This window comes from Fusarium fujikuroi, chromosome FFUJ_chr04 (genome assembly GCF_900079805.1).
Source record: "Fusarium fujikuroi IMI 58289 draft genome, chromosome FFUJ_chr04".
NCBI lineage: Eukaryota > Fungi > Ascomycota > Sordariomycetes > Hypocreales > Nectriaceae > Fusarium > Fusarium fujikuroi.
Window position 1 is genome coordinate 156,300 of NC_036625.1, and position 21,989 is coordinate 178,288.

Below are 21,989 nucleotides of genomic sequence, written 5' to 3' on the forward strand. Positions count from 1 at the left end.
TCGCTGCCAGACTCCTTAACCATATTCCCTCGATGGACTGTGCTGTCAAATATGTACGTTGGTATGGATACTTGTTGTGCTGTGTTCCAGCTGTATCCGTTCTTCTGGCTTCACGGGGATGTCGAACTTATCCGACTGGGGGTTGTACGTGACGACGCTGGCGAACTCTGCCCTAGTATTGATGGGCTTGGTACACGAAGGCTATCGGCATTTGAATGCGTGCGGTGGTGCTTGTTCTTGTCAGGTTCTTGATGTACGCTCGCTGTCGCAAGAACTGAGAGTTTATCGAGGGGATTGGAGTCTGGCCTACCCTGACCGAGGACGAGAGCTGGCAACGCTGGCAGAATGGGCGGTTGAGGTCGGGGTTGCAACAGCGATTGCCGCTGCTCCACTGGTAGAGGAAGTGTTGGTCCACTAGGAAGACCAGCTTTACGGGCGTCTCTCTTGATCCCTACGACGGCGTCCACCACATCTCGAGTACTCGTCTTCTCTGGTGCGATATGGGGAGGCGGTAACGTGGACCTCGGGGGTTCTGCTGAGTGTCCTCTTGATAGAGGTTGAAGAGGAATCTTGGGTGCTGCGGCGAGAAGTGGTTGACCAGACGTTGACTGTGAAATCGTTGCCTTTGCGGCTTCTGAAGCGGGTTGGTCTGGAAAGCTCTGCAAGAACTTTTCGACGTCCTCATTAGTGATGCCGTGGTACCCCAGCAGGATTTTTAGGCGTGAGTTTTCGACAGCAACACTGCGAGCTGCTTGTTGCATCTCCAACGTCGCCTCAACACCTCGGCGCTCATAGTCTTGAAGCTTCTTCTGCAGACCTTCGACATATTCCTTGTGTCGTGCACGGGACCGTCGTTGGTTGTCACGAATTCGGACAGCTGATGGGTTGGTCGAGCCCTCCTTCTGCAGGGGAATGTGTCAGACAGAGTGCACTGCAAAACAGGACGAACCCAGCTGCCGACAAAGGCCAGCAAGATGAGGATCAGAACTCACCTTTCCTCCTGTCATATTGGCAAATACAGTTCATCTGGATGCCGATCCAAAGTCTAAGCTACGTCAATGATGGCGGCGAAAGCCAGCCCATATGAGACTTGAGCTCTTCTTGATGTAGGTACCGTTTGACTCGCCAAGCAGGACGCGCGTTGATGGCCAAGCACTGACTTCTTGGCGAAAGATCCATGTCCTGACGGTGCAGATCCAGCCGATGTCAAGGAACGCTAGCGCCAGTCATGTTTAAACATATTGAACCATGGCAACCCTATCACGACTTCGTGCATTGCATTGCTCAATCGGACCCGTTGACTTTATTGGTCTTTTTTCGAGAGGAGCTCCAAAGCTTAACACACCCAGAGTTTCATGAAGCTTTCTACAATAATTACAGCATCTCACAGCGACCCGGCAACATCACGCAAAGACTCAAATTGCAAGCTGCCTGTGAAACGTTGCTTACAGGCAGAAGCCGGTGGATACACATGTCGAGTTTTCCGCCCTAACCTCCCTTGACTGAATAAGACCCGAGTGTTACAGGGAGCTACAGGGAGCTCTGTCTCTGATTGCGGGATGCCCAGAGGACTAGGCGCCCCATAATTCTCAACGCATTGCTGGGCTCGCAGCTGCTGCGCCACGGCCTTTCGGTCCAGCCGACCGCCAAGCCAGCCTCTCGGCTCCTCATAGCCGATTAAGCTGCGATGTTGACGATTTAAGGTGATGAAGGGCAAGCTTGAGACCAATCTCCTTGGAGGAGAGACCACTGTTGCAGGGTCGGTGAGCTCAGGGACAGAATGTCGATTGATGAGTCTAGGCCCTGCAAGGTTTGCCAAGACCAGGTCTGAACTCCTTGGGCGTTGGAGCTGTCACTGAAGGATTCCCCTTCGTCGAAACAATATCTGTTGGGTTTACGAGCTGACCAAACGATGACATGTTGTTCTTGGCCATGCTGAGCCGAGGCTGAATACAACATCCATCAATGATCAGCCTGACCAACGAGTTCCCTACAAACGACGAAATCCCCGTAGGAGTTTCCGCACTTGATAGACAAGACAAGCGGAGCCCACTGTCAGAGTGTCAAGGTCAAGAGTCGAGACCTCAGCAGCCAAGACTTGGCTCCAATCGATCAAGACTGTTCAACAGCTACAACTTGCACAAAGTGGCTGTGTACGTGCCGACTTTCCCATATGCCCCGCGGTCCCGCTTGGCAAGTCTCATAAGATAGATATTACCACCGGCCAAGTACGAGCGTTGTATTATCAGCGATCCAAGATGATTCCACTCCACGGAAATTGCTCCCTATCAGCATCAACCACCCCGGCACTGTCTGACTGAATGGCGTGCGCTAAATCCGAGCTTCGTCTTATAGCCAACATCCTTCTCCTGCTGGCTAGCTAGCTCCCCACACTCCCAGACTCAGCCGGCAGTCCTTATTTACCGGGTTTAGAGCGGCTAGTATACGAAGGTCGTCAATCTGGATAAATTGTGCCGTGCAAAGCTTTACTTGTTTCGTATGTGATTTGCGCAAGTCCCGATCAACCACGTGGAAATACATCAGCCCACTGGATCAATATGAGCAAATTTCGGTCTTTTACGAGTCACAAGGTACTTGTCAAGGGATTGGGAATACTCATTCATTCGGGTCATTATTATTTCCGATAAAGGACCTTTCTTGGCATTTGCTCGTGCATGTTCTTGATTTGGGTAGTATTGTACAAAGTTCTATTTCCTGTTTTGATTCAGGATTTTTGGGGGTATCATTGTTACGCTTGAAAGAAACTTCATCTCCATCCCCATCTCCGTATCTGCAAGTCAGGTCTATGTCACTGATCTGGACCATGTCTTGGCGATCATCCTATGCAATCTCCTTTCCACTCATCGTGACTCGCTCTTTTTCTTGCATCGCAGTCTCCTTCATACTTATCGTAGCCGCTTGTTATTTGTCATAGCTTACTTGAAAAGTCGCTTCCCAGTACGGGTCGAAAAGCGCTCAACTCCATCGCCCTGCTGGGCATGCCAGAGTTGCTGCACACCTACACCACGGCTCTCTCCAGATAGTCTGTAGCGGCGCCAAGCCTCGCGTAGATGGTCAGGCCGGAGGGGACCGCGCTTGAGATCAATCTCTTCCTCTGCTGCGGCAGGGTCGTCGTTGGTTGACGGGGGAGGTGTAGGTAGTTCGCTTTGCTTCTCTCCTGCGTGGATCCATTCTCCCTGTACATTGCGAGCGGCTTCGATGATCTCACCAGCGAAGAGCTTGGCGACGGCTTTCACAGCTGTGCTCACGTTCTGCGGAACCGACTGAGAAACCGTAGCGTTGACAACCTGTAAACGTCAGTATCAAGACTTGGTTCTGCGTAGAGACGACATACTCGTTTGACGACACTATCAGCCAATTTAGCTGCACGCCAGAGCTCGTACCGGTTATACTGCTGAGAATCAAAAGCCTCAACAAGCATAGCTCGCAGTCGAATCTCCTCCTGCTTCTGCTCCTGCGTTCTCGCAACAACATCCTCAAGCGCCATCTCAGCCTTCTCATCATCCTCGTCGTCATCCTCCTTCTCACCACCCTGTCCGCTCACAGCCGTAGGCGCCCGTCCTCCAACAAGACTCGGCGTCTGTTCACGAGCATCATCTGCCTTGGCGTTCTTCGCCTTGCGGCCGCGTTTCTTCTTGGGCGCTCCGCTGGCTGTCGTGCTGACTGCGCTGCCGCTCACATGCGACTGGGCGTCCACGGAGGGAGACCGCGGGAATGGAGATCGTGCTTCGGGAGGGAAGGACGTTTGGCGGAGAGGATGCGCGGCGGAGCTGGTTGAGACGGAGGTTTGGGAGGGCTTGCGGCGCTTGTGGGGAGGCGCAGAGCCGTCGAGGGTTGATGGGCGCTTCTTGTTGGGGATTTGAGCGGGTGATGGGTAGGGTGGTGACATTCCTGATGGAGAGGTTGCGTAGGGCGGAGAAGCCATGGTGATGATCTCGAGATATGGTGAAAGGGAGAGGTTCGAAACGAAAGGCGCTGTGACTAAGCAATGCGATGCAGCAATAGCAACAGCAACAGCGAAGTGTTCCGAGAAGGCGTTCTTCCAGAAAGATACGTATTATCGATATCGGCGTTTTTCGCAAAGTCGTTCGCAAGATGGCGTCTCTCGTCGTCACGGCTTTCGGAGGATGATCCGGAGCATCAGGCACACAACGCGTCTGCTATTCCGAACGGACGTGATGGCCAGTCACGTGCGTACCCACATGATCGGATCCACGGCGCCAACGACCGTTTGTACTGGCATTGTCCACTGAGACAAACGCTGCTAGGCCGTTGACGTCAAAACAGCTCGTGCTAGGTGACTGATAAGATAAAGCAGAAAATAATTGCAGCAGAAGCCCATTCCCCGCGAATCCCGTGGAGCCCCTCTAATTTTTTCGGCGTTTGGATCCGGTCATTGGCTTGCATTTGGCGTGAGAGAGAGACATTTGGACCCTGACTCAAACAATTCGGTTTCCGTACTGTTTGGCTTTGGACTTGTTTGAGTCTCGTCGTCAATCATCGCCTGTTTTTTCTCTTGACTCCTAAAGATACCTAGTACTTATTTCCCCTCCTTCTCCTCAATCATCATCTTCGCTTGCTCTCTCTCAATTCCCCTCTACTCTTATTCAGTTCCCATCGCCACCATGCCTACCTCCGAAGACGGAAAGAAGAGATCCCACGACGTCGCAAGCATCTCGGGCTCCTCGTCCAGCAGCGACGACTCCCGCAGGCGCCGCCGCGAGCGCAAGGAGAAGAAGAGGAAGAACGGCGACGCTGTCGCTGTCGCTGTCAATGGCGCAAAGCCCAGTGCCTTCGCTCAGCGTCGCAATAGCTTGGCCAAAGCTTCGCGAGATCCCCGCGATGAACCTCTCCCCCGGAAGCGCCGCGCTGCAGCACCCCAGAGCGTTCCTGAAGAGGAGGGCGCCGTAGTAAAGATTAGATCTCCTAGTCCTGTCATTGACTTTGACGGGCTCAGTCGACCCAGTATGTTTTCAACTTGGTTGATCGGTGGTCCAGGTAGTGGTTGCGCTTACTGACGGTATTAGGTCGTGGCACCAGAGAGCGCAGAGAGGAGACAGAAGAGCAGCAGGCTGCGCGGTTGGAACGTATGAGCGGTGCTGTGCGCACTATTCTAGAGTGTGTCGGTGAAGATCCCGATCGCGAGGGTCTTCTCAAAACTCCAGAGCGCTACGCTAAGGCGCTGCTCTTCTTGACCAAGGGATACCAGGACAACATTGAAACCATGGTCAACGAGGCTCTGTTCCGAGAGGGACACAGTGAAATGGTCATTGTCAAGGACATTGAGATCTTTGTAAGTTCTTTTCGTCACTCAATTGCAAACATAGAGCTAACAATTCCCAGTCTCTGTGCGAGCACCATCTCGTACCATTCACCGGCAAGGTTTGCGCTCCTCCTCCGAAATCGCACGAGAAATCAAACAAACAGCTGACTTTTTCCCCCTTTCCCCGCAGATGCACATCGGCTACATCCCCAACGAGACCGTCATTGGCCTATCCAAGCTCCCCCGAATCGCAGAGATGTTCGCCCGTCGTCTGCAGATCCAAGAACGCCTCACCAAGGAGGTCGCCCACGCCATTATGGAGATCCTCAAGCCCCAGGGCGTCGCCGTGGTCATGGAGTCGAGCCACCTGTGCATGGTGATGCGCGGTGTCGAAAAGACGACCACTAGCACCATCACCAGCTGTGTCCTTGGCTGCTTCGAGAAGAAGTCCAAGACGCGCAATGAGTTTCTCAACCTCATTGGTATCAACCGATAAAGTGTATACGGTCGCAAACTAGGCCGAAGCAATCTTCAACATGCTTATGATGGAAACGATAAGCCTATGAAGAACATTCATCATGTATAGGAAGGGTGCATCTCATGAGACGTGCACCAAGTACCATCACCATTGATTTATCTGCATTTTCGGCGTTACGGTTCAGGAAAGGTTCTCCTTCAAAGGGCGGTTTTGGGACAAAAGAAAGGAAGAGGCCATGTCTTCAACAAATTCGGTCGGGTCCAAGTTGTCATCAAATTTTCTAGGAAAACAGGCGGGTAGAGCGTTTATTAGCCATTGTCCCATTAGATGTCCGGGCTCAACGCCCTGGAGAATATCATAACCATGTTTAGAGCTTTGAATGAAATCATCTCATTAATAACGTAACGTAGCTGCCCATTGTTTATGTAACATAACCTGGTCTGAAAACCAGTACAACCTCATGTAGGGTGTGGTATTCTCTGAATCGCCCATCTCAGACGCCCTTGTATGAATCTCGTACAAACAAACTTAGCTCAAAGAACAAACACCAAATGGAATAACCGACCCGACCTGACTCCTTTTCCTTCTTGGTATTTTTGAACCGAACGAAAACGCCATCACCCCTTGTCAACCCCTGCAAACTCATTCCCCGTCTAGAAGAGCGTCCATCCCATTTCTCTCCTTTTCCAAGGACGCTGTGGTCATGGTGACATCCTCCCCCAGTATCGGTCTTTTTCTCGTCATCTTCGTCTTGGTTCGTCATCTCCTTGAACATCTGATCCACGTTACCATCTTCCTGCTTGATCATTTCTTCGTCCATCGGGTTAGAGACGCGTCTCTCAATGGATCCACGTCCGGTTCCCCAAACATTGGGTCCCCACATGGCCTCAGCTTGTTTTCTACCCAATTCGGTCCTCGCAAGAATCTCCAAAGCTTTGCTCTTCTCAGCGTCGGTTTGGAAGTTGAGACCATCGTCGTGACCTTGAAGAATTCTGTCCTCCAAAGACATTGATGAGTAGTCAACTACCAGCTGTGGACCGCCAGCCCCGAGGGGCCCAGCATGCATTCCATTGCCCAGGTTTACCGAATTGGTTCTTGAATGGCCTGAGGACTGCGATTCGCGACGGTCTCCGTGGCTGTTAGGGCTGCCAGCTTCACCGGAACGTGGGTAATATCCCGACCCTCCATACCCAGATCCAATTCCACCCGTAGAATGCGAAGCTGCCGCTGCTGCGGCTTCAGCGTTGGCTGCCTTCCGGCGCAGACTGTTCGCCTTTCCCCGGGCGTGCTCCGGCAAGTCGTCGGGATTGTCAACGCCGTACTCAACCAACATCTTCTGTAGTTTTGTCGGTCGTGGTTTTCGTGTACTTCTGGACTGCTCCTGGATCGGCGGAGCTTCAGGGGCCACAGGGCACCATTTATGGAGTTCTTGGCGAAAGAAATTGGTCTCGTATGTGAGCAAGACCTCCGCCCCTTCAATCTTGCGCAGATAAAATCGTTGCGTCTCTGCCTCGGCTTCCGTAGACAATAACGGGTTGCAATAGTTAGCAATATGATTTCGGAAATTCTGTGCGTTGTCGATGATTTTGTTGAGAACCTCCTCTTCCTCGGGTTGGAAGGGCAATGTTGCCATTTCCTCAGCAAGGGCCAGCAGCTCCTCCAGCTTCGGTCGCGAAGCATCTCGGGGAATCTTCATCCGCCAGTCACAGATCGGGCAAGTATACTTATCATCCTCCTTGACCTTCCCACGGGCAATCTTGAGACATTTGTAGTGATACCTAATGGAGTTAGTAACGTATAAAGCATTCTCGTGACAACTTACCATTCATGGCACATCTCGCACTCAATCATCATTCCCGCCTCGACCCTTCTGCAAATACAAAAGACTTGTCGGGAACGACTTTCGTCCCATTTGCTAGATCCTTGCTCAGGGCTGACCTCTCTTGAAACTGGCTCCCCGGGCATTCGAGGCGTGTCGTTTTCGATGTCGAAGCAATCCATGTTGCGCTCTAGTACATACTCAAGATGACTCTTGAGGATATGCAAAGGGGCGTTGGATTTACCGAAGAGTTTCTTGCCTTTTCGCATCCAATCCTCATGACGCTTGCGTTCGTTTTCGAGCTCAAGAGTTCCATCGGGTTTCGAGTTAAGGTCTTCCAATCTCTTCTGGATCTCTACGACTTCCGAATACTTGGGTCGATCATGCAAATCGGGGAGCCGACACCGGTCCAATAATGAAACTATCTGGCGTTGGGCTTCGCGTTGCTTATGGAGGATTTGATCGACTGCGCTCAGAGTCTCCTGCGAAACTGGAAGCACGTTGATCTGCACTTGACGCGACAGTGCTTCGAGCTGCGGGTAGTGAACAAACTCAGCAACGATAAGTTCCTTGGCTTTCTTCTCCCATTGCTGACCAGCGTGCATCTGGTCACGATAGTAGGTCAAATGGTCGTTGTATGTCGGAATACCAAGTTTGCACCCTTCTTCAATAAGATCCTGGACTTCTTGAAGAGTCATATACACTCCTCGGTTGGTAAAGGCCTTCTCATTCCATTCTGACTGCTCTAGCACCTTCACCAATTGGTCAACCTCAGGAATGTCCACATTAAAGCCGCGCCCTTCTTCGAGGAGTTCCTTGACCGTCTTCTGTGACAAGGTGGAGGTGTTCCTCAAAGCCTGCGCTGCAGTCGTCTGGAATTGTTTGACAGCCTCGGCGCGCTCTTGAAGCTGAAAAATCTCTGGACAGTCAAAGCCAATGTGTTCGGCTTCATCGAGAAGCCGATAGATGTTTGACACATTCCGAGATTCTCTCTCTTTCTGGTCCTGCTCAGAGTTGCCGATCGATTTTCGCATGCTTGATTGCCAGGCTTTGTCATTCTTGTGTCGGTTTTGCTGCTTTCTTACAATAAAGTTTGTTGCCTCTCCCACCCAATCATTGCACCGATTGACGAAATCCTGAAGCACGGGAAATGAAGGGAGAGTGTAAGGAATGCGCTCGCCTTCATGAAGGAGAGCACGTAGTGATTTGAGCGACGGCCTTGCCTCTTCTTCAAGTAGTTTGTCGTACTTTTCCTCCCAAAGCTCGGGAGTTTGTGCTTTCTCCATCACCTTGCGGTAGATCGCACCCATATCCTCGTCCGCTTTTCTGAAGAAAAGGACGTGTCCTTCGCCTTGGAATCGAGCTTGCTCGGGCAGATCACAGCAAGCGTGGTAGCCTGCGTGAAGCAGACAAAGAACCTTGCCTGACTGAAGGCACTTGAAGCGCGACAGGTACGAGAAAGCCTTGCAGTAACTGCAACACTGCTCGTCTTCGTCTTGGACATCTTCGTCTTCTATCTTAAGTGTCAAAGAACATGTATCTTCGTTGCCTCCTCCTATTTTACAGTGATGAGGTGCTGTTTCAAGATGTCTCGCGACAAATTGTTCCCTTTGATACAACTCTCGCTTGTGTATGCGATCGAGGGCAGGTGCTAACCATTTCGCGGTCTGAATGGTTAGACCTGTTGCAGCGCTTTCCGCAGCGGTCCAGAGAAGCTCATCGTGAGAAAAGCATGGTTGCCTGCGGAAAAGTTGCAATCGCTCAACACCAGCCAGTCCAAAAGGTTCCCAGTCATGTGGGGCAAAGTTGACAGCCTCGTTAAAGTTGAATCCGTGGTTGAAACCAGCATGGTAAGCCTGCGGGAATGTAATAACGAGTTGACCAGCTCTCTGGTCCAGAGCGTATACACGAACTCCGGCCTTCTTCAATTGTTCGGGGGTCAAGAGTGTAACCAGCTGGAAGAGTAGATCTGGTTGTGTTTCGAACAACTCTGGGACGGCTTCCTTCATGGCGTTCTCGAACTTTTCAGCGTCCTCGCCTGGTATACCGTACCAAGTCTTGGTTGCGCCAAGGTGCTGGTAGTTGGCAGAGTAGGCATAGTGATCCTCGTTGTGCCAGCAGAATGTCGAAAAGATCATACCGACATAGACCCAGGGAACTGTCATGCCAGAGATGTCGGATTTGATATGTCTGAACAGACTCTCAGGATGGAAGGGAAGAACGTTGAGGTTCCAAGGATCAGTCGCATACGGGTTTTGAGGGTGTCGTTCTGCTGTCGGAAATCCTGAACCGTGAGTTGTGCAATGGATATCGGCTCCGTACTCGACCTCAACCGTCTCTTCCAGGTCGGCAACCAATCTCCAAAACTCGGTTTCAACATCCTCCTCGGTGACAGGTCGATGGCAGTTGAGCTCGTGGTCGAATGGCATCTTCTTCTCAAAATAGCCCTGCTTGAAGTCGTTTGCTTTTTGCTGGAACTGCTTTAGCGAGTAAAGACCTCCCTCCTCGAATCCGAACTGGCCATCTCCGACCAGACATCGTGCGCAGTTCCATTCGTTATCCGGCTTCCGTTTCAGTGGTGGGTCGAGACATGCTGGGTGGTAGGAATGGTCGCAAGACTCGCAAATCAGTAGGGAGCCAGAATCTTCACCATTACCGCAAGTTTCGCATTTCTACAAAGTCAGCTTATCCCCCTTTGACGGTGACTTGACTTACCTCGCCTGGTGGTGGTGGCTCTTCTCGCGGAATCCTGGGCACTGAAGGACGGAATGGCGTCATGTGCGATCCAGCCACAGTGGGGACAGCATCTACAGCAGAAATGTTAGCCCATGATCATGTAGCCAATGAAAAGTGGGATCGGTCGTCGCAGCTAAAATCCCTGCGTATGTCCTCAAGTCGGAAACGGAAATGCTCTGCGTTGCGACAACGTGGATTGACAGCAGGGAAGAGAAATCCAGCAGTCATCACTCACCTTTCTTGAGTCGCTTGCTGCGGCGGCCGCTAGCCGCTTCAGGATCCTCCATATCGATGTCCTTTCTGGCCGATTCAGATGAGCTTTCGCAGCTTAGCTGACGTTTCAATGCTGTTTCTTTTAAACTTGAAGCCCGATTATCTGGAGTGTTCTTTGCTGAAGAGGCAGGGCTGTCAAATCGCTTCGGGTCAGGGGTGAAGCTTTTTGGCTCACTGGTCACACTGCGATTGACGCTTGTGAAGCCAGCATTCGCGGGAGTAAACCCGCCCGAGTTGACTGGTGTGAATCCGCCAGAGGTTGGAGCTTGAGAAGGCATGGCATCGGGCATAGGCGTGTCGCCATCCGTTTCCCTCTTCACCCCAATGATATTGGCCTGGAGTGCGTCGGAAGCATTGCGCGCTGGGGAATCACCTCGGATGCTGAGAGGTGTGTTGACATTTGATCGCTTAGCTGGAGTTTGCGCAGGACTCGGGGTCAATGGTCCACCATACTCTTGCTCCAGCTGTTGGTGAACACCGGGTTTCGCGAGTCGGAGGTACTCCTCGTATGGGCAAAGCCATCGTTGGTAAGAGTTTTTGAGCGACGTCGAAAGAGAGGACATGATCTTCCCACTATAGCCCAAATCGCGACCAATTTCTGCCCATTTCTTGTGCTTGCAAACCTTTTCAAAGCCGCCCCTCGACTCGACTGCTTTCTTTAATCTATAAAGATCAAGCGGTTTCTTGTCCACGTACGGTAAGCGATGCAGATTGGTGCCATGTTGTTTGTGGAATTTTGAAAGCCCATCAAGATATGTGAGGTTGGCACGTGTACCTGCAACATGTGAGCCGAGTGAGATAACATTAAAATGAGTAATACATACTCCCTTCCACCGAGTTCAACTCTTGTTTTCGGGTTCTAAAATGGAATTTCTAAACAATTAGCACGAATCACCGACAGCTATCGCACATTGATAGCTTGAACGCGCTGGGAATGCGCCGATTGTCGCACCTCGGTATCAATGGCAAAGTCTGGATTCCAGGAATCAGGTGGAATGATCTTGCAGATGCCAAAGTTCTTTGCTTCAGGTGTAATTTTCCGTAGGTATTCGAAAGGATCTTTCCATTCCTCTTCCGTTGGGCGGTACGTTGGTGCTTCTTGTAGACCGTGAGGACGGCTCTGCTTGACGACTGGTTCCCTGACTGCGGTGGGCTGTCCGCGACGTTCGACGGAGGTAAGATCCAGCGGAGCACTCGTGAGTGAGCTGAGAGGTGTCTGTGGATTGATCGGGTGATATCCATTAGAATTCACCTTGGGTTTCGGTTTCGAGGTGCCAGCGGGAGCACTGGGTGAGCTTCGCGTGCTTGCATTCGTGCTATGGGTGGCTGCAGGAGCCGCGGCGCCAACAGTTGGCACTGACACCATGGTGAGAGCGGACGACTATGCGTTGAGCGGCGGCTAATAAGGAGAAGCGGATTGGGATCGGTCGAGCGTTACGATTACGCGGCGTACGTCGACTTCATACTCGGGCAGGCCGTCGTCAATAATTCACCAGCATCGCAGGCCACAAGGTCTCAATCGCGACGAGAAACCAGGTAAGAATGGTGACTGAAAAGGCGATGTATATCGAGCTTCGCACCTGGAGTCTAATGTTAGTGGTGAGTTGTACTTGATTGATACCATGGAAGGGAGTACGAGGAAGTATCTCCAACTAACACGGGATATACGCACGAGTAAGTCGATATAAAAAAGGCCGGCTGTGCAAAATACACAGAAGTTATCGTGACTTTCGAATCAAGTCCCCAAAGTTGATGTTCGTAGTGGTAATGACTTGAAACAACCAGTCAACCGCTATGCTAGGGACTGTTGATGCTGAATGAAAGAATTAAGAGTGAGGAAGGAGCAGAGGGTGAAGGGTGTGAGTGGGAACGGAAGTTGGGAAGGTGGGAATGGGTCGAGGGAATCCCAGATCTTGGAGGCGCGAGCGAGCGACGAAGGACGGACGGTACCTAGACACACAAAGGGAACCCAGAAGGGACGAGGGACGAGGGTGTGAAGGGAAGGAAGCCCAGGCCAGGGTGCGGCAGGAGGTTCCTGGTAAGTGCACGCCAAAGACTAAAGTGGACTGGACGGGCAGGTAGGTACCTCTGTTTAGCACGATTCTGGCGCCAGGCACAAGTACCCGCCGCCTTCTCTGTCACTGACTGTACGGAGGCAGGGCCGGTGGGTTCGGACCAGCAGGTACAAGAATTGCAGTGGATTTTCTGGACACCTACGACTTTAAAATGCCCATCGTATCATTATTCTTTTATTACCGACTATATCGCGTTCCAACGATGCCTTTTCTTCCCAATCAAGTCTTTGTTGGCTGTTTCAGCGCTCAAAAACGCCGTCCTGATACAGGGCCCCGAAAACTCATGTGGCGGACCCACTAGCGACGACATCCGGCCGGTGCCCCCATTACCGAGAATCACATCGTCAATGTCCACAAAAGTAGCATCCACTGTCAAGAACAAAGAAGATGTCGGTTTGGAAGAAGGGCTCTTTGTCGGCACGCGGTCACTGTAGCGTCTGGGTCTAGTCGAACTCTAACCCACACATTTGCGACGCAACCGCTAAATTCAGGGAGAATGCCACAGCCTTATGAGGCATATTGGTATCCATTGAGCATTGCCAGCTTGTGACCCGACACATTCAGCATCAATATCACGATCAATGCGAAGGGAACAAGTCTGACAGACGAGAAAATATTTATCTTACGGCCACGTCGTCATGGAGAAGGAGGTATCCGAATGCGGCAGGGCCTGGGTGACATTGAAACCAGTCACGCGCTGACTGGCATCATCATATTCCTTGTCCAGTTGTGTGGCTGCCTTTTGTCCCGCTCAATAGCGATAGCATGCCCCTAAAAGTCTGACGGCCACAGAGACAAAAGGCGGGCCCAGAAAAAATCCAATCTGATATCGAACTCTCAATGAACAGGGGTTAGTCAATAATGGACCGCATACAAGCCAATCACGATGAGATGACGTTCAGCACAAACGCCGGGGTCCTGGTCAGCATCATTGCGTGGGGAACCGGGGCACACGATGACTTGGGTGAGGCTTGAAAACAGAGTCTAGGGGAGGAAAGAAAACTCAGGACCTTAATTCTAGATGATGAAAAGACTTAGGTAAGCTTTTATAAATTTAGGGTATCTTTATCAAGCTTAGGATATCTTTTGCTAAGTTTATCTTAACACCCTACCTATATCAAGGCCTGGTGTTTTCTTGCCCCCTGTGGAGAGTGCGTGAACCTCAGCCCTGAATGACAAAGACACACACTCAGGTGAATTTTACAAACTTGGCGGACATTTTACAGAGTTAATATTGGTATTTTACTTTAAGGTTCCAGGTTTTCTTGCTTAATGTGATGTTCAAGAAAAGAATGACAGCAACACCTTAATGGGAGGACTTGAACTTAGTTTGCACTACCATCATGATGACTGGTTGTCGAGATGTGGTCGGTGATTGATTAAAAGCATGCTCGCGTCCCAAAGATTCAATATTTACAGCAATTTAACGAAATGCAGAGCGGGTATCTTCATATTGACGCCAAAAGCAAAAAAAAAGAAAAAGAAATAAGCCATCTCAGATATCCTCCTCAGCTTCAGCTTCAGCCGCAATCTCCTTCTTCGTCCGCCGTTTCTTCTTGAGTAATTTCGCAACCTCCTTCGGTCCCCTCACACGAAGGGTCAACTCCTTCATCATGTCGCTCCAGTTTATCTTGCCACCACAGCTTGGACACGTGCATGATAAAGGAAGCAATATCTCCTTTGGTCCACCTTTAAGGGCGTGTTTTGACCAGCAGTCGAGATGGCCCATTGCTTCGCATCCGTCGTGAGGACACATTGGTTGAAGTCCTTTTCCTGACTCTAGTGCTTCGTGGCAATGGACACAATTCCCTTCTCGTTCAAATTTCACGACGTTGTGCGCCTTCTCGACGTATGGCTTGATAGGTGCATAATCCAGTGGCAGGGCGCGAATACCCCAAGGCTCAACAGATTTGGTCCCGTTTGACCCTTCATCTGGTTCATAGTCCTCCATGATCTTGATACCCTCCCGTGGTGTTGTCTCTTTGGCCTTCAGCCAATTATCCCAAGCTTTCTTGGGCTCTGGTACAAAGAAGTGCAGGGTAAGTGGCCAGCGTGCAAAACTCGACACGCCAACAAGCAAATGAAGATTCGATACCACTGATCGCAGACTGTGAATAGGCTTCCGGGACTTCCGTTGCCCTTTTTTTCTAGGCGCTCTTGTCGTTATGCGTTCCTCTGTTGATATATGTGTCGTCAAATGAGGGTTCGTTAGAGCCCATCTGTGAAAACTCAGTCAGCCAGAAACTTCACACTTCATGACTTTTACGCACTCAAATTTCAGAGCAGCAATCGAACTTGGGAATCCTGTGATAAGTATCATAACCTCCCATGGTCGCAGTGTGTCTTTTGCAGTGCGAACTGCACCGCCTCGTGCCATTCCATTGTGCTGGTTCAGACGTCTTGGGGGATGAGGCGTTGAGCCTATGTATATTGATGCATGGCGCTTCGTTGAACGGAGCACGTACACGGCATAAAGGGCTGGTATGGGTCTTGAGAGCTGTGACATGATTGTTGATGATGGAATTGATGGTGATGTTTACTTGGTGTGAGCGTGAGTTGGAGGGGCGATGGAGTCATGACTAATCAAGTCATGATGCCTTGACCCCTTTCACTGGGTATCACGGACATTCAAGAGTAATGAGACAAGCCATCATGTTCGTCATAAACCCAGATTATTTCCGAGACACCGGCCTCGTTCTTTACCATACAATACAAATACATCTACAACAATCCCTGCTTCTGCAGATCCAGGTAAACCTTCTCAGGCATGACATTGCCCTCCCCATCCTCCATCTGCACTACACTCCCCTCATCAACCTTTGTGCGCTTCTTCTCCTTCTGAATCTTCTCCCACAGCTGCATAGCCTCCTCAATGTGGGTGATATCGCGGAACAACGTCGTATTGGTGATGCCCAGACACTTAAGACCGTAGATATGTCGCGCTTCATTAAAGTGCTTGTCAAAGGCTCGTCGACCCATGTATACAAAGTTTCCGCAGATCTCGCAGGGGAACTCAACACCCAGACCGTGAAGGCGGTACAGCCAGAAGGGGATTGGCTTGCCGTCCCATGCGAGGGGCAGTTTGAGGGGGTTGTAGATTCGCTCCTCGCCGTCTTCGTCTTCGCCCTCACCGTCGTCTTGGACTTCTTGGGATGTGTCCTCGGCATTGAAGAAGTTCTCGAGTTCTTGGGCGCGTTCGCGTTCGGTCATGCCTTGCTTGCGCTCGACGTTGACTCTGGTGTCGCTTCGCTCGGTGCTCATGGCGCTGGCTAGGCGCTTCACCCTGTACTCTCGTTCGGCTACCGCGCGCTCTTTTAGTCGTGTCGCTGAGACTGTTCCAGTTGCGCCGTTGGCTGGCGAGTCTTGCTCCTGTCGCTGTTTTCGCTGCTCGGCTGCCTTAATGTGTTTTCGCCCTGTGAGATGGTTCTTATAGACGTTTTCGTTCTTGAACTCCTTTTCACAGTCTTCGCACCATACAGCTTCTGCTGTGCTGGTCTCCTTTGCAGTGGCGTTTGTTGAATGTGAGTCCTTTTCCCAGCCCTGAATCTCATCCTTGTCCCATGCCGTCTCGAACTCTTGGTCAAACGACGCAAGCACCTTGTCCACGTTTTCCAGTGGCCGCGTTCGTCGCATGAAACTCTCGAGGTACTCTGCTAGTTGTCCGACATACTTGAAGTACTGATCCGTCAATTTGTTGGCTCGTGTGACTCCACCATGTCCAGGTGCAAAGTTGTCGAAGTTCTCAAGATATTGCAGATATGTGAGTCGTCGGACATTGGGAAGATTGAGGTAAGCCTCGTGGCAGATGTTAAGATCGAAAAATCGTCCATAAGCTTCCTCTCCAGAGAACAGAGAGTCGACAATAGATGGTAGCGGCTCCCCATCTGATTTCTTGATCTGATATCGCTGCTCTGAGTTTTCTGCTTGCTCGTAGGGATATCTCTCGTGGTGCTCACGAACACCTTTGAGCTGCTTGTAAAACTCCGCGAAAGGGTCGCCTGTACCAATCTGCTGAATCTCTTGCGACCGAACACCGTTTTCGTCTTTGTAGATGTCGAGGAGGTTTTTCGACTGAACCTGGATCTGGTCTAGTAATTGAGAAATCTCATGATCTCTGTTGAGGCGATCACGGATCTGCAAAGTCAGTGGACGCTTCATCAAGCATTTCAAGCTACTCACATGTCTAGGCTCATCGCGAATGCGATCAGCGATACCTTGTTCCAGACGCTCTAGATCCTCGTGGATGTAGCGCTGCTCTTCGAGAACGAGCATCTCTGCGAAACTTGTCTACAAAAGATCTCGTGGGTATTACAAATTGGAAAGACGATGATCCTCAATTAAATGAAGATGATAAAGTTGAGATGAGCTTGATGCTTAAAAAATTACGGAGCCTGTCGCGAGTTTCAGTGGCGTTCAGGCGCGCAATTCCCTACCGAAGAATATCCGGCGCGCGTGTTACGTCTCTAAAAGTTGCGGACCAAAACTTTGACCCCAGAAAAAGCGCCGACTTCATCGCGAAAGCGTAATTCTTCACCTTACAAATAATCATCAACAACAGACGAAATCATGGCTGAAAGCGCTGGAGGAATTGATCGAAAGGCCGATGAGAGGATGGAATTTTCCACCTCCAAGGAGGTTACGGTCCATCCTACTTTCGAATCGATGTCGCTGAAGGGTATGTCTTGAGAGTCAGTTTTGTGATGTAGCTAATGTTTTGGCAGAGAACTTGCTTCGTGGAATTTACGCTTACGGATACGAGTCGCCTTCTGCTGTTCAGTCTCGAGCGATCGTTCAGGTCTGCAAGGGTCGCGACACCATTGCTCAGGCGCAGTCTGGTACCGGAAAGACAGCTACCTTTTCCATCAGTATGCTGCAGGTCATCGATACCGCGGTGCGAGAGACACAGGCTCTGGTCTTGTCACCGACACGAGAATTGGCTACTCAGATTCAATCCGTTGTCATGGCTCTGGGCGACTACATGAACGTGCAATGTCACGCTTGTATTGGAGGCACAAACGTTGGAGAGGATATCCGCAAGCTCGACTACGGTCAACACATTGTCTCAGGCACCCCCGGCCGTGTGGCCGACATGATTCGACGACGACACTTGCGCACCAGACACATTAAGATGCTGGTCCTCGATGAGGCCGATGAGCTTCTCAACAAGGGATTCCGCGAGCAGATCTACGATGTTTACCGATACCTCCCCCCTGCCACTCAAGTCGTGGTCGTCAGCGCCACCCTCCCATACGACGTTCTCGACATGACGACCAAATTCATGACCGATCCCGTTCGCATTCTCGTCAAGCGTGACGAACTGACCCTCGAAGGTCTCAAGCAGTACTTCATCGCCGTGGAGAAGGAGGACTGGAAATTCGACACGCTATGCGATCTCTACGACACCCTCACCATCACGCAAGCCGTCATCTTCTGTAACACTCGACGTAAGGTGGACTGGCTCACCGACAAGATGCGTGAGGCGAACTTTACGGTCAGCAGCATGCACGGCGACATGCCTCAGAAGGAACGAGACAGCATCATGCAGGATTTCCGACAGGGTAACAGCCGTGTTCTCATCTCGACTGATGTGTGGGCTCGTGGTATCGACGTTCAGCAGGTCAGTTTAGTTATCAACTACGACCTTCCTAGCAACCGAGAGAACTACATCCACCGCATCGGTCGAAGTGGTCGTTTTGGTCGCAAGGGTGTCGCTATCAACTTTGTTACTACCGAAGATGTGCGCATCCTGAGAGACATTGAGTGTAAGTGTCCTTGATATCGTCTAGTCATGGATGAAGCTGACTTTTTAGTGTACTACTCTACCCAGATCGACGAGATGCCCATGAACGTTGCCGACCTCATCGCATAAGCAAAGAGTCGATAGTTCAGTGACATGCACAGTCAATCAGAAACCAGGAAAAAAGAACCCGCGTCGAGTACGTGGTGAAGAGCGTGGAGGAAGGGGGCCGTGTACTATGCTTAGTAGGTTGTCCATCTCACATTCACGTCCTTTGAACATAACTAATCCAGCCAGATTCAAAGTGCAGCAGAGAATCAGATTGCCAAAAGGAAGTGAAGAAGGGGGGCATCAAAAGGACCCTGAATTTGGGACATGTAGTGAAAAAAAAGAAATCCAAAATTGATACAGAACAAATGATCCCGTCTTATCAGTCTCGTCGCCCGAAGTTTCCTAATTCGTACAAGCACCATCTTTGACGTGTGTGGGCCGAGCTGATGATCCTGGTCAATGCCGAAGCCCAATTTTAACATCCATGCTTTTGGTGTTATCACGATCAAGACGATGGGAGTTTATTTCTTTTACGTGATGGATTGCTTTTTGGGATCATCGTGAGATCTTCCCCACGGGGTAAAGAGATTGCAATTGTAACATATCGCGAAGTGGTTGTGCTGTGTGTTTTGAGCAAGGTGCAGAGGATACTGTGTTGCTTGACGTTCATTTTAGCTACAGTACACACAAGCCCTGTGGACATGGCTATAGGTAGTTGGTACTCAGCCTCAACAGTACGCTGCTCTTCGGCCAACTTAGATTTTAGAAGCATATACTAATGCACGAACATATCTGGTCAAAAACATTTCCTAATCCTTACATAACTTGACATCGACTTACAAATGCCAACTATTCTCGGCCTGGAAATACAAACTTGTGCCTACCTTTCTCAAGAGCCATTCTACGAACGGTGTACCAGGGCCAGTTTCGTTGTACTTCTGTTTGGCTTCGTTTTTGGCCCGCTGAGCTACTTTGGCTGTATCGAGCCAGTTCTTTCGTGCTTCTTCGTACTGTTCTTCTCCAATCACTGTGTTGGACTCACTATCGGCCATGGTGCTTAGTACAAGGTGTAAAGGTGACTAGTGTATGTGTTGATTAACAAATGCTGAGAAGGTAAATCTCCAGGTAGCAATACAGCTTCATCTTTATAGACACAGCTCTTCGTGCAAAGTTCAATGGACACTTCTTTCTACGACCATTTCTCAATAGTTCACAACGCATACAGTTAGATGAAAGCTTCTGTTCTCAACCTCTTCCTTGAAATGGGAATTCACACAAGCCATTCTAAAGGGCTCACAAAATATGAAGCTGTGATGAATATCGAGTCGCTAGAATCTGCAGATGACGACCCCTCCCTTTTCTGTCCCTCATTACCCTCTTAGGAATGTTAAAGCGATAGCTAACTCTTCGTAGATTAACAACCAATAACAATCCCCAATGGGCTCGTTCTAGATCCAATATCTCCAACTTCCATCCTTATCAGCTCCCCTCCAAAACCCATGAGGTAATGCGACCGTTAGATAAGGTACCAACCGGCCGAGTCACCCGTGCAGTCCCTGGAAGCGATCTATTCTCCAGTTGGAAACCCACCCGGAAACCTCTAAAATCGCCTGCACTAAACTGAAAAGGGTGTATACTTTGCACGTTGTTTCTATGCGGAGGTTTGCTAGCGCACGGGCTGGTGTAACATTGGAGTCTGGGGTAAAAGATAAGTGATGGATATATAAGACGGCGATGTCCTGTAGTAGATCAACAAATACCAGTATCGACTTCAGTATCATACTTGATATACATCTTATTATACATTTATCTTGTTCACTGCCAGAGAATGATCACAACCCTCTACTACACTCATCCGACCATCGACTCAAGCTCTGGCGTACCATGGAGAAAACAACACAAATGAACCAGGCCGAACGCGATGCCCTCGACCTCGCAGCCCTCGGGCATGAGCAGGCACTCACCCGTAAATTCAGCACCCTAAGCATGCTATCCCTCGCCTTCTGCATTCTCGGCACATGGGCAGTCTGCGCCCAATCCCTCGCAACAGGTATCCAGAACGGCGGACCTGTTACTTGTCTCTGGGGCCTTGTCCTCGTCACACTCTGCAATGTGTGTATCGCCATGTCCCTTGGTGAAATGTGCTCTAGTATGCCGTCGGCTCTTGGACAAGCGCTTTGGGTGGGCAAGCTTTGGAAGACTTCGTGGGGCAGGTTTGCGAGTTACTTGACGGCCTTTATCAGTGTTGTTGGATGGTGGTGTCTTTCTGCTTCTCAGATTGCCTTCATGGCGGAATTTGTGCTGTCGATGAAACTCATGTTTGATCCCGAGTGGACAGGGATGAATAACGGATGGCTCATGTTTCTGGTCTACACTGGGATCAACATCTTGTTCACCTTTGTCAACTATGTCGGCTGCCGCTCGGAAAGGTTCCTCCCCTGGTTCAACAATTTTGTCGCCGTTGGCTTCGTCGGCCTCTTCATCGCCTTCTGTCTCGCCCTTCCTATCCTCGTTGGAACGAACTCAACTCTCGAGTATCAATCACCGAAATTTGTCTTTGGAACTTGGATCAACGAAACGGGCTGGGCTGATGGCGTTGTATGGTTCCTTGGACTCGTTCAGTCTGCGTATGCTCTGACTGCATACGATTCTGTTCTTCACATGGTTGAGGAAATCCCTGCTCCTCGACGAAATGCCCCGAGAACAATGGTTTTGGCTATTGTTATGGGTGCCATTTCAGGCTTCATTTTCTTGGTTGCCTGCCTGTTTTGCATTCAAGACCTTGCTACGACTTTGGATGCTCCCTCTGGATTTCCTTTCATCGAGGTCGTTCAGAATGTCGTTGGTCTCAAAGGTGGTGCGGTGTTGATCGCTCTCTTCACCATCAACGGATTCGGCCAGGGTGTGTCAATTTTGACTTCAGCATCAAGACTAACGTGGAGTTTTGCTCGTGATCGAGGTCTACCATATGGCGATTACTTCGCTTACGTCGACCCCTATTGGCAAGTCCCTGCACGTTCCCTGATCCTCCAAGGGGCCTTCATCAACATCCTTGGATTCTTATACTTCTTCTCAAGCACTACCCTTTCAGCCATCTTGAGTGTCAGCACTATTGCTCTGACAATCTCATACGCCATCCCCATCGCTGTCCTGATGGCCGTTGGTCGAGACAAGTTACCCGCGGGAGGAGAGTTTGGTCTCGGAAGATTTGGGCCAGCACTCAACGTTATTTCCATCATCTACACCGTCATCACAACTGTTTTCTTCTTCTTCCCTGGATCGCCAAACCCAGCCGTTGGGGATATGAACTTTGCCATTGTCGTGTTCGGAGTCATGTTGGTCATCGGACTTGGGTTCTGGGTTATCAAGGGCCGAAAGTGTTTCTTGAAGATTGAAGACTTGTCTGATCATGTTCTTTATGGACAGGGCGATGATGAGCTGACAAGGACAGAGGAACTCACGGAGAAGAGATGATTTGTAGATAGCTTACTTTGGAAGGAATACACAATCTATTACTTTGCGCCCTGACGAGAAGA

General features: G+C 50.4%; 9 protein-coding genes; 3 read left to right on the forward strand and 6 right to left on the reverse strand.

Moving 5' to 3' along the window:
- Positions 1-110: 110 nt before the first annotated feature.
- Positions 111-1,007, reverse strand: FFUJ_13014 (uncharacterized protein; the record flags this gene model as incomplete). XM_023575649.1 has 2 exons in its annotated part: positions 111-902; positions 993-1,007. The coding sequence occupies 2 exons, from the start codon at positions 1,005-1,007 to the stop codon at positions 111-113; spliced, it is 807 nt and encodes a 268-aa protein (XP_023429592.1).
- A 1,929-nt stretch (positions 1,008-2,936) lies between these two features.
- Positions 2,937-3,946, reverse strand: FFUJ_13015 (related to transcription initiation factor IID beta chain; the record flags this gene model as incomplete). XM_023575651.1 has 2 exons in its annotated part: positions 2,937-3,308; positions 3,356-3,946. The coding sequence occupies 2 exons, from the start codon at positions 3,944-3,946 to the stop codon at positions 2,937-2,939; spliced, it is 963 nt and encodes a 320-aa protein (XP_023428929.1).
- Positions 3,947-4,646: 700 nt separating this feature from the next.
- Positions 4,647-5,780, forward strand: FFUJ_13016 (probable GTP cyclohydrolase I; the record flags this gene model as incomplete). XM_023575652.1 has 4 exons in its annotated part: positions 4,647-4,986; positions 5,049-5,314; positions 5,365-5,403; positions 5,475-5,780. 4 exons carry the CDS (start codon positions 4,647-4,649, stop codon positions 5,778-5,780), a joined length of 951 nt encoding a protein of 316 aa, XP_023428930.1.
- Positions 5,781-6,255: 475 nt separating this feature from the next.
- On the reverse strand, positions 6,256-11,956 carry FFUJ_13017 (related to regulator protein rum1; the record flags this gene model as incomplete). XM_023575653.1 has 6 exons in its annotated part: positions 6,256-7,540; positions 7,585-10,253; positions 10,297-10,388; positions 10,553-11,365; positions 11,415-11,463; positions 11,501-11,956. 6 exons carry the CDS (start codon positions 11,954-11,956, stop codon positions 6,256-6,258), a joined length of 5,364 nt encoding a protein of 1,787 aa, XP_023428931.1.
- Positions 11,957-14,160: 2,204 nt separating this feature from the next.
- Positions 14,161-15,171, reverse strand: FFUJ_13018 (related to Structure-specific endonuclease subunit SLX1; the record flags this gene model as incomplete). XM_023575654.1 has 2 exons in its annotated part: positions 14,161-14,884; positions 14,936-15,171. 2 exons carry the CDS (start codon positions 15,169-15,171, stop codon positions 14,161-14,163), a joined length of 960 nt encoding a protein of 319 aa, XP_023428932.1.
- A 215-nt stretch (positions 15,172-15,386) lies between these two features.
- On the reverse strand, positions 15,387-16,937 carry FFUJ_13019 (related to RNA splicing factor PRP9; the record flags this gene model as incomplete). XM_023575655.1 has 2 exons in its annotated part: positions 15,387-16,799; positions 16,845-16,937. 2 exons carry the CDS (start codon positions 16,935-16,937, stop codon positions 15,387-15,389), a joined length of 1,506 nt encoding a protein of 501 aa, XP_023428933.1.
- A 294-nt stretch (positions 16,938-17,231) lies between these two features.
- FFUJ_13020 (probable translation initiation factor eIF-4A) lies at positions 17,232-18,534 on the forward strand (the record flags this gene model as incomplete). XM_023575656.1 has 3 exons in its annotated part: positions 17,232-17,340; positions 17,387-18,427; positions 18,476-18,534. The coding sequence occupies 3 exons, from the start codon at positions 17,232-17,234 to the stop codon at positions 18,532-18,534; spliced, it is 1,209 nt and encodes a 402-aa protein (XP_023428934.1).
- A 681-nt stretch (positions 18,535-19,215) lies between these two features.
- On the reverse strand, positions 19,216-19,505 carry FFUJ_13021 (uncharacterized protein; the record flags this gene model as incomplete). XM_023575657.1 has 2 exons in its annotated part: positions 19,216-19,228; positions 19,294-19,505. The coding sequence occupies 2 exons, from the start codon at positions 19,503-19,505 to the stop codon at positions 19,216-19,218; spliced, it is 225 nt and encodes a 74-aa protein (XP_023429630.1).
- An 832-nt stretch (positions 19,506-20,337) lies between these two features.
- FFUJ_13022 (related to HNM1-Choline permease) lies at positions 20,338-21,927 on the forward strand (the record flags this gene model as incomplete). Its single annotated transcript, XM_023575658.1, has 1 exon — positions 20,338-21,927. One exon carries the CDS (start codon positions 20,338-20,340, stop codon positions 21,925-21,927), a length of 1,590 nt encoding a protein of 529 aa, XP_023428935.1.
- Positions 21,928-21,989: the final 62 nt, after the last annotated feature.